The sequence below is a fragment of the Chinchilla lanigera genome, unplaced genomic scaffold, assembly GCF_000276665.1.
Source record: "Chinchilla lanigera isolate Chin_1 unplaced genomic scaffold, ChiLan1.0 scaffold00131, whole genome shotgun sequence".
Classification (NCBI taxonomy): Eukaryota; Metazoa; Chordata; class Mammalia; order Rodentia; family Chinchillidae; genus Chinchilla; species Chinchilla lanigera.
In genome coordinates, this window is record NW_004955532.1 from 684698 (window position 1) to 695502 (window position 10805).

General features: G+C 56.6%; 1 protein-coding gene and 1 pseudogene across 1 annotated transcript; one reads left to right on the plus strand and one right to left on the minus strand.

Moving 5' to 3' along the window:
- Positions 1-617: 617 nt before the first annotated feature.
- On the minus strand, positions 618-6589 carry LOC102005965 (cytochrome b-c1 complex subunit 1, mitochondrial). Its single transcript, XM_013507657.1, has 11 exons — positions 6413-6589; positions 5536-5665; positions 5159-5357; positions 4346-4425; positions 2863-2978; positions 2485-2628; positions 2212-2372; positions 2015-2100; positions 1623-1711; positions 1253-1328; positions 618-841 (listed from the first exon to the last, which is right to left on the minus strand). The coding sequence occupies exons 1-11, from the start codon at positions 6572-6574 to the stop codon at positions 621-623; spliced, it is 1464 nt and encodes a 487-aa protein (XP_013363111.1). The 5' UTR covers positions 6575-6589; the 3' UTR covers positions 618-620.
- Positions 6590-7659: 1070 nt separating this feature from the next.
- Positions 7660-9488, plus strand: LOC102028127 (annotated as a pseudogene).
- Positions 9489-10805: the final 1317 nt, after the last annotated feature.

Sequence of the window (10805 nt, forward strand, 5' to 3'; positions counted from 1 at the left end):
CCCGAAGGGTGCAGGACAGGCCAGCTAGGTTCTCACTGCCTCAGGAAGGCGGGAGGGAACCGTGGGGCCAACAGCTCAGGATGTGGCAGGGACAGGCCTGGTCGAGGGAAGGGGCTCAGGCCCCACTGAGCTCAGGGCTATTCTTAGACCCTGAGTCAGTGGCAGAAAGAACACTGCCCCAGGCTGTCCTCTCAGACTCCAGCACGCACAGGAAGGCGGCTTTCTCAGGGGTAGCCCCTGGCCCTCTGGCCCAGCCCAGCAGACTTCCCCACCGGGGCAACTCTACAGGGTCTGTGTGAGCGCTCCGACTCCAGGAGGGGACCCCCCCGGCTAGGACACCAGCAGGGGCTGCAGTTCCCACGGCCGCCCACGGCCCACTCCTGGGACAGGCTGGCTAGGGAGCTTCCCTCGCGGCTGAGTGGAAACATCTGGGCTCCAGCCCCTGCAAAGCATCAAAGGCCCTGTGCGTGCCGCAGCCCCCACGCTCGCCCCTGGCTGAGGACACAGCAGCCCGGGGGAAGGCGGAAGGACGCGGGGACTGTAAGAGTGCAGGAAGCTCTTGTGACCCACCCGCCGCCCAGACGACCCGGTGCCAGTGCTCAAGGAAGGCAGCACACTTCTCAGCAGGACACTTTATTGGTGCTGCCCTGCTGCAGTCGGAGGAGCTGGAGCGCATGTTGGTGCGGGGGACCAGGCGCCCCAGCCCCACCCTTCTGCCTGCACAGGCTTTTGCTGCCTAGAAGCGAAGCCAGAACATGCCACTGCGGATCCGGTTGTAGTCCGGGAGCTGCTCGATGGGGCCTGGGGCAGAAGGGTGGGGCGTGAGGGTGCGGCGCCCGGCCTGCACAGGACGACTGGCTCAGTGCCGCACCGGCTCGGAGCTGCTGCCCAGAACCGCACAAGACAGGCTTTGAGTGAACAGAGGGAAGAGAACATCCCGCGGGGCACGGCCTGTCCCTTCACGCTCTGGCCCTTGGAGCTGCACCCCACGCCCCGGGTGCCCGTTACCTGGCGGGGCGGGGTACTGAGGGAGGCCCCTTGGCAGGGAGGCAGGGAGCTGCTGGGGCAGGTTTTCTGAGCAAGAACTCCCTGGCAGCCGGGCTACTGGGGAAGTTTCGCGGGGCCCTCAGCGTGGGGCCCTCAGCGTGGGACTCTCGGCGTGCTTCTCAGGGCAGGCTGGGGCGGGGAGCAGAGGCGGAAGGGGAGGCTAGACAGTGGCTCGGGAAGACAAAGAACCGACTTGGCCACTCACCAAATCCCGCCACTGCCGGACACTGGTCGTAGAAGTACTTGGAGCAGACCTCACGCACCATGTGGGCATCCACCTCCTGCAGGGAGAAGGCGCGTGACCTCCAGGCACTGGCACCACCCCAGCCAGCGAGCCCTCGGCGGCTGACAGAGCGCTCCCCCAGCTCACACAGGGACGGCAGCGGGCGTCTCCACAGCCACTCCAGGCCCACACCGTGACGCCGCCACCCTGCCCTGACTATACCAGCCCTGCAGGTGACAGCTGCCGAGGACAACAGGGGGCAGGCTCTGCCCTGTCAGGTCCCGGCCACCCCTCCCAGTGGCAGGTCTCTCCAGGCCAAGACCCCCGCGTCTCTCCTGGGGACCCACGTTACCGCAATCCGGCTCTCCCACTCTGCCAGGGGGATGCGGCGGCCGTAGGTCAGGAGGCTGCGTCCGATGTCCTCACACACAGGAGTGGTGCCTTGGGAGTCGGGGGAAGGCTTAGAGGCCTGCCCAGTCCAACCCTCGACCCACAGACACACAAGCCCCGCTGACCAGGACCTGCAGGGCCCTGCTGACCCCAGACCAGAACCTTCACCCTGACAGCTGGCCACTCGTGACCGGGGCCGCCCCCACCCACACCTGGAGCTCCAAACCCCCAGGTGTGTGGATGGAGGGGGGCAGGACTCCAGTGTTTGCCTTCCCAACCTTGGCCAGGACGGGGGCCGCACTAGGGCTGTCCGGGAGTGACTACAAGGACCTGTCACAAGGCTGCAGGACTCACCGTCCAGATGAGACACCAGGGCATTCCGCAGGATGTTTCTGCCCCGAGTCACCTCGCTCTCCGTGGCGCTGGTGCACAGGCGCATCCTAAGGCGGGGCGGGGCGCAGCGGTGCTCACTCTTATGAGAGTGCGGCTGCCCCAGCCTCCCTCCGCCCTGCACGAGGCCCCGACCGCCCAGCAGGCCCGCCGGCACGCACCACTGGCCTTGCAGGAAGAACATCATGTCGTCGATGCTCATGCGGTCGCAGACGAAGTGTGCCCCCAGCAGCCCCGTCTCTGTGTAGCAGATGTTGAAGGTCTGAAAACTCTGGCACACCTTCTTGGCCGCAGCCACTGAAGCTAGCGGGCTGGACAGGTGCTGCCAGGGCCGGAGACAGTCAGCATCTTGCGTCCAAAGCCAAGGAGGACGTCGCCTGCCTCCCCTCCCTCTCCCCGCTGAAGGCAAGTCCTGCGCCGGCCCCAGCACTCACCACACCCCCGCCGTAAGTGCAGTCGTAGTGGCCAATGATGGCATTGGCCACCTGCAGCGCGACGTTGTCGGGATTGGCCCAGCCGGGTCCTTCTACTGCAATGGCCACGTGGGCCAAAGGCAGGGCATCGTCACGGTGGCGGATCTGAAACAGTGCGAGCCAAGGCTGAGGGGCAGCCAGACCACCTGGGTGGACCAAGGGCGGCTGGTGTGGGCAGGGCATGCATAGGCACGAGTTCGTTAAAGCGTGTGTTTGGTGTTTGAGAGGCCGCAGCCCCAAGATCCCTCCCCAGTCTCTGGACCTCAGGATGACCGTGCACACGAGGGCCCTCCCAGAGGTCCCCCGCTGCCAGCTCCACCCCCGCCGCCTGCAGCATACCTCGCTCCCAGTGAAGCGGCAGGGAGATCGGGCAGGCACGGCATCCTCGGGGTAGGTCGCGGAGACGCTGCTGAAGTGCTTCTGGGCAAGGTCCAGCAGCTGCTGGTGCTCTACCCCTGCAGAGCAGGCAGCAGCGTTACTGGCCAGCCAAGGCTACGGCACAGGGCAGGGGCAGGGGTCTCACACAGACGCAGGACCCTCACGTCCCATCTCAGCAGGAGCAACAGAAGAGACGTGACTTTGAGACAAGACGAGGGAAGGTCACCCCCAGAGACCATGCCTCATAGCAGGACAAGCACCTGGGGGTCAAACAGCTCCCAGATGTCAGGCACAGGAGGAAAACAGCATCAAATGCCGATTCCCAGCCGGGAAGTGCATCTCACCTGCGTCCAGGCCAACCCTGGTGCTCTCTGCGCACACGGCCACCTGGCTGCGACCTTGCTCAAGCCCTACCACAGGCAGGTCTGGGCACTGCCCCCCAGGGGCGGCAGGAGAGCACAAGGGATACCCAGGTCGGCCATGTGCTCCGGGCTCCGAGCGGTGGGAACATTTAGGTCAGTTCTGCAAAATCCTGCCCTCAGAGCCCTTGCCAGACCTCCTCCCTCACTGCACAAAAGGCCTCTGCAGCCCGGCGCCTGGGACACCTCGTGCCAGCCCGTGGACATCCTGCCCAGCCCTGCTAGGAGTCCATGCCCCCGAGGTAGCAGTAACCTGACCTCCTCTTGGCCCCAAGGTTCCCTGCTCCAAAGTCCCACCTGCTCTTCTGGTCAGTTTTTGTTGTTTCATTTTATTTTTACCATGCAGCTGTCCAGGCCGTAAGCAGGAAGGAGGCGTCTTGGAGCCTGCTCCCCGACCCACACCCAGACCCGCATCAGGCTCTTTCCACCTAGAGCACCAGCCGGCCCGGCCCGGCCCGTGAGTGCCCGCGTCTGCTCTGCGCCACTGCAGGCAAGCCTTCAGCGGGCCCCCGCCGGAGCACCGACCTCCCTCCGCCAGCGGCCCGGCCCGTGGGACCACACCCTCCTGCCCCCCTGGCCCTGCTCAGGCCCGAACGTCACACGCTCCAACACCCTCCAGCTCCGGGGCCCCCTCAGCACTGCCCTGCCGCCCTGCACTCCTTCCAGCACATTTCCCAGCCCATCATCCCACGGCCAGCGCCGGCCCTCGCCACGGCACGGCCACGGGCCAGGCCAGGGCTGTGTGGGCAGAGCATGCACACGTGCCCACGTTCCAGGACAGGGGGCAGGAGGGGCTAAGAGAGGCCTGGGCCCCGCTGGGCGGGGAGGGTGGGGTCAGCAGCCTGAGGGACAGTGCCCGTGTGGCCAGTCCCAGGAGTGGCAGGAGGGCAGAAGCTGACCCCACCTAGGGACAGAGGAGAGAGGTCACTCCTCTCAAGGACAGGATCCCCTGATAGTTAGAGCTGGGCTTGGATAACCCAGGTTGGGGTCCACTCGCCCAGGCCTTCAAGCAGACCCTCACTCACCCCCGGCTGCCGCCAGCACCATGCGCGGGGCTTTGTAATGCCTGCTGAGGTACTCCATCAAGTCCGCGCGGGACAGCTTCCTGCAAGACACGCGGCCAACACGTCAGCGTCCCCAGCCTACAGCAAGCTGGGCCACCCAGAATGGAACTGAAAGCCAGATGTGGTGGCACACGCCTGTAATCCCAGCACTCGGGGGGCTGGGGATTTAGCTCAGCGGCAAAGCGCCTGCCTGGCAAGCGCAAGGTCATGAGTTCGGTTCCCGGTACCGGAAAAAAAAACAACAAAAAAAAAACTGCTTGTTGTAATCCCAGCACTCGGGAGGCTGAGGCAGGAGGACTGCTGTGAATCTGAGCCCAGCCTGAGCTACATAGTGAAACCCTGTCTCAAAAAGAAAAGAAAAGAAAAACATGGAGCTGGAAAGAGGCCTGGTTTCTCTAAGAGCCAGCCCTGGTAGAGCCTCGATGGGTCCTCCTCCCCCATCTCTGCTGCCACCCTCCTCTGGCTCCTGTCTGAGGAGGGCGGGAGCTGACAGTGCGACTGTCTTTTTGGAGCAGGGCCCAACTACCCAGGCAACAAGAAGCAACGCAGAGGGACACCCAGACTGTCAAGATGCAGGCAGAAAGATACCCCGAAGCGAAGCCCAAGATTCAGGTAAGCACGACACAGCTGCTACAAAAAAGAATGCTCACAGGGACAGACGCTAACACGGAGCCTGGGTCCCACTCGTCCATCACAAAACTGCACCGGCAGCGGCCACCTCAACACGCCCTGGAAGAGGAGGTCTGGCCGGAGCGCCCGCTCGGGCAGGCTCACCTCACGTTCTGGCTGGGCCCCTCCACGGCTTGGGCGAGCGGGGTGCCCTGGAACGCCGTGGCGTGCAGGTAGTTGAAGACCACGTCCCGCATGGAGGCGTCATTTTCCTGCATCTCCTGCAGGATCACGTCGCGCTCCTTTTCAATCTGCGAGTCCTCCAGGCTGCAGTTCTGCACGATGTCAGCCAGGAGCTCCACAACTGGACACAGGGACACACGCTGAGGGGCCCAGCAGGCGCCAACAACCGCACATCACCCCGAGCCTGGCGTCTTCGGCTGCCCACTCCGCCACGAGGCCACACCCCGGGGACAGCCCCACTCTGCGGCTGGCCTGGGGCTCCTGGGAGGCTCTCCCTACGCCCTGAAGTAGGCTCTTACCCTTCGGCAGGTCCTTGGACAGCGCCTTGACGTAGTAGGCGGTGTGCTCCCGGGTGCTGTAGGCGTTAAGGTGGGCCCCCATGCTCTCCACCTCCTTCTCCAGGGCACTGCCAGGCCGGTTCTTCGTTCCCTAGAACCAGACAGCAGGGCAGCCTGTCCTCACAAGTGGTCCGCCAGTGCTCCCTCTGCAGCAACTGTGGGGACGCGGGGCCCGGAGTCCGTGCCCCCGGACACGAGGGGCCCAGGCCCTGTGTTCAAGTGATGCAACTTATGCCCAGCCACGCCACGGACGGGACTCTGCATCTGCCCGCAGTACCTTGGGGGACCCGCCGCAGCCCCGTGTGCGCAGCGGTAGGGGCGTTGTCCTGTGCACCATCTCACGGCATGAACTCATGCACACGCGTGCACACGCGACACTGGAGCATCTGGGTTGCCTGTTCCGGCTCCACAACTCCGCTGATCCCACACCCTCCTGCCCATTGTGTCCGTTCACTTATAAACACACGTCCTCTGCAATCAGGTGCACAGATCCCACCGCAGACACCCCACAAGCAGACGCACTTCTCTGCTGCACGTCATGCAGGGCACACGTGTGTGCGTGTTAAGTTCCGCGAGCCCACGTGCAGGCATGCACACGACGTGGGCCAGCTGCCCTCAGGCTAGGTGGGCTCCTGCCGCCCCTGGGTTTTCGTGGCTTTGGGGACTTCATGTAGAAGCTCCACTCAGAAGAGGCCGGGCCCACACGGCTCCTTCCGGAAAGGCCAGCCAGCAGTCACTCCCGAGCTGAGGCTGGTGTTCAGGAGGCTCATTCTTCTGACCTTCCTTCTTAAAACAGGAAGCCCTAAGCCCATGGAGACACCAACTTCCTGAGCCTCACCTTGAAAGCCAGGTGCTCGAGCAGGTAGCCCACGCCATTGTTCTTCTCAGTCTCGAAACGGCTGCCAGCATCAATCCACACTCCTACCTGGACCGGAAGCCAGCACAGAGGAAGACAAATCACGCCAGCCTGTATCACAGCCCCCCCAGAACTGCTCAGCATGAGCCCCACCGGGCACAGGGCCTGGGGCCCATGGCAGGATGGACTGTCCCCCTAAATCCCCTATGCTGGAGGCCAACCAAAGGACATCACCCTGCACCCCTCCTTTCCACCCTCTCCCACCGCTGTCATCAGAGACACCGGAGACACCGCTGTGCCTGCTTGTTTAGTGCCACTGCCAACCACGATCGGTGTGTGTGTTTGTGTGTGGATGTGGTGCTACGCTGAACCCGGGCCTCACACGTAACAGGCAAGCATTCTAACACTTGAGTTACATCCTCAGTCCTTTTAACTATTTTATTTTGAGACAGGGTCTTTTTAAGTTGCCCAGGCAGAAGTTGCAATCCTCCTGCCTCAGCCTCTGGAGTAACTGGAATTTCAAGTGTGCAAGCTGGGTGTGGTGGCACACACTTGTAATCCCAGCACTCGGGAGGCTGAGGCAGGAGGATCATTGTGAGTTCGAGACTAGGCTGGGCTACACAGGAGCTCAAGGCCAGTCTGAACTGCCTGGCGAGACCCTGTCTCAAAAAAGACAAAAAACAAAGCAAAACAAATCAAGTGTGCACTAACTTACCTGACTATAATGAAACTCTTAAATACAGTCTCTTTCTCAGTAGTTTCCACCCTTTCTGGGTATGAAACCTATCATCTTCAAACAACTTATTTTCTGCACTATAAAAAGAATATTCTACCTCTGCTCTCAGGTTTTTACCTTCTCATTGTTAAGGAGACTGACAGATTAGGCACTGTACGTTTCATCATACTGAGGAAGTAATCTTCCGCTAACTCTTTCTGTTGTTGAGATAGTCTCACCATGCTGTCCAGGCTTACCTCGAACTTTGGGGCTCAAGTAATCCTCCTGTCTCAACCTCCTGAGTAGCCAGACTAGCTTCATTAATATTTTTTTCAGCAGTGCTGGGGATCAAGTCCAGAGCCTCACAGGCCATGCAAGAGCTCCATCACTGAGCTGCACCAACAGCTATAAAAAAGCTTTTAATCGGACTCGGGCACTGAACACTGCCAACTGCCTCCTTGGCGCCTGACAAGAGAATCTCCTGGTGTGCTGTGAAACAGCCCATGTGATTGTTATGTATATCTAAAATATACCAGTAAAATCTAATGTGAAACAAAGAACAATAGCTTTTTTTGTTGTTGTTGTTCTTTTTGCAACAGGGTCTCGCTATGCAGTTCAGGCTGGCCTTGAACTCACTTTGTAGCCCAGCCTGGTCTTGAACTCGCAATGATCCTCCTGCCTCAGCCTCCGCGCCCAGATGAAAAATAGCTTTAGCACCACCTGCTTGAGGTGCCGCCTCCCGCTCCTCCCGCTGTCGCGGCCGCCAGAGTCACTCCCGGCACAGCTCGGGCCCCCGACTCCCCGAACCGGCCGCTGGTATCTGGAGCTCTTACACACACCATGCAGACACTGACAGCAAAGCACAGTCTGAACGTGATCAAGATTTGGCTGATGCTGAAGAAGTAGGAGAAACTGGCGAAGGAGCAAAAATCAAAGCAGGTCAGCCGACTTCAGATGGTGCAAAATCCTCAGATTCTTGCAGCCCTTCAAGAAAGGCCGGATGGTCTGTCTGGTAGACACACCGACAGGATACACTGAAAGCTTGCCTAGGGCAGTTAAAAGCAGAGTGAATGCTCTCAAAAACCTTCACGTTACATGTGTACAGACAGAAGCAAAACTCTACGAGGAAGTTCATGATCTTGAAAGGAAGTACGCTGTTCTCTACCAACCTGTATTTGATAAGCAATTTGAGATCAGTAATGCAATTTATGAACCTACGGAAGAGAAGCGTGAATGGAAACCAGATGAAGACAGTGAAATTTCGGAGGAGCTGAAAGAAAAGGCCAAAACTAAAGATGAGAAAAAGGATGAAGAAAAAGAAGATCTTAAAGGAATTCCTGAATTTTGGCTGACTGTTTTTAAGAATGTTGACTTGCTCAGTGACATGGTTCAGGAACGTGATGAACCTATTCTGAAACATCTGAAGGACATTAAAGTGAAACCCTCAGACGCTGGCCAGCCTATGAGCTTTACCTTAGAATTTCACTTTGAACCCAATGAATATTTCTCGAATGAAGTGTTGACAAAGACATATAAGATGAGATCTGAACCAGGTGATTCTGATCCCTTTTCGTTTGATGGACCAGAAATTATGGGCTGTACAGGGTGTCACACAGATTGGAAAAAAGGAAAGAATGTCACTTTGAAAACCGTTAAAAAGAGGCAGAAACACAAGGGATATGGGACAGTTCGTACTGAGACTAAAACAGTTTCCACTGACTCTTTCTTTAATTTTTTTTGCTCCTCCTGAAGTTCCTCAGAGTGGAGATCTGGATGATGATGCTGAAGCTACCCTGGCTGCAGACTTTGACATTGGTCACTTTTTACGTGAACGTATAATCCTGAGATCAGTGTTGTACTTCACTGGAGAAGCCGTTGAAGATGATGATGATGATGAAGAAGAAAGTGAAGAAGTGGATGAGGAATGGGAAGAAGGAGATGAGGAAAATGATCCAGACTATGACCCAAAGAAGGATCAAAACCTAGCAGAGTGCAAGCTGCAGTGAAGCAGGATGTCTGTGGCCTTGAGGATAACCTTTGTGCTGTAATAGCCTAAACACTACTACTATTCACATACAGCCTTATGTTTTTGTATTTTCTTGGCAGACTCAGTAATTTTTTTTTAAGGAATAAAAAAAAAGAAAAATACACATGGGCACAATGGTCTCGCTTTTTAATTTACTATTTGTTTACAACTGACTTCAGTTTTTCACATCTACTTTCCTGCGAGATGCTAACGTACATACTGCATGTGGTAAAATCTTAGATAAATGTGAGCCAGGCATGGTAGTGAAAACCTGTAATCCTAGGGCTTGGGAGGCTGAGGCAGGAGTCTGAGGTCAGCCTGGGTCACACAGCAAGTTCGAGGCCAGTTTGAACCACAGTGAGATACTGTCTCAAAAAAAAAATCCATAAATACAACTTTAGATGAATGTGTACTTCAAATTTAACATCCTAGAAAACAAACCCATTTTTTTAATTTATTTGTCTTTTTGAGACAGGGTCTCACCAAGCAGTTCAGGTTGGCCTTGAGCTCGCTTTGTAGCCCAGGCTGGCTTCAAAACTCAAAAAGATCTTCCTGCCTCAGCCTCCCAAGTGCTGGGATTTGGGATTACAGGCATGAGCCACCATGCCCTTAACAAATCCATTTTATAATCCCAAGTACTCTTTGGTTACATTGGCAGTACTGTTTCCCTAGCATGGCAACACAGTGATGTGGCTTATCATCTACAGCTTCTCAGATTCCACAAAATATGACAGGAGTCACTAAACCGTCTCAGCATGCTTTGGGTCAGTGCATACAGGTGTCTTTTTTTCTGAGTTCTTTTTTTTGTTGTTGTTGTTTTTCCGGTACCGGCAATCGAACTCACGACATCGCACTTGCCAGGCAGGCGCTGTGCTGCTGAGCTAAATCTCCAGCCCCTTATACAGGTGTCTTTTTTTCTGAGTTCTTTTTTTTGTTGTTGTTGTTTTTCCGGTACCGGCAATCGAACTCACGACATCGCACTTGCCAGGCAGGCGCTGTGCTGCTGAGCTAAATCTCCAGCCCCTTATACAGGTGTCTTTTTTTCTTTTTCTCCTTTGTTGAGGCAGGGTCTTGCTAAGTAGCCCAGGCTGGCCTCAAACTCACGGTGATCCTCCTGCCTCAGGTTCTGCAGTGCTGAGACCACAAGTTTGCCCCGCCACAGCTGGTTTATATTAACAAGGAAGTTGTTTATCACCTTTTTCTGTATGTAGTAACAACATATATCATAGATCATTATTTGTTCCTTGGAAACTGAAAACATTTGCCCATAGCAGGGTTTGGTATTTGCCAAATGTGGGTTTGGTAGCCCACACCTATAATCCAAGCACTGGGGAGACTGAGGCAGGAGGATCACCCCGTGAGAGTGAGGCCAGCCTGGGTTACATAGTGAGGTCAAGACTAACTTAAAGTAGATACCGAAACTCTGTCTCAAAACAAAACAAAAAATTTTCCAATAAAAACATCTGGCCCTGGAACTGGTGATCAGGTGGAATTCTTCTTGGGAACCTTCTCACATATTCACTGACCTAGTCAAGATTTCTATCCTTGAGTCTATTTTGAAGATTTCTATTTGGAAAATCACCCATTTCCTTGTAATCTTCAAACGCATTTCTCTCTGTTTTCTTCCAGTGCTG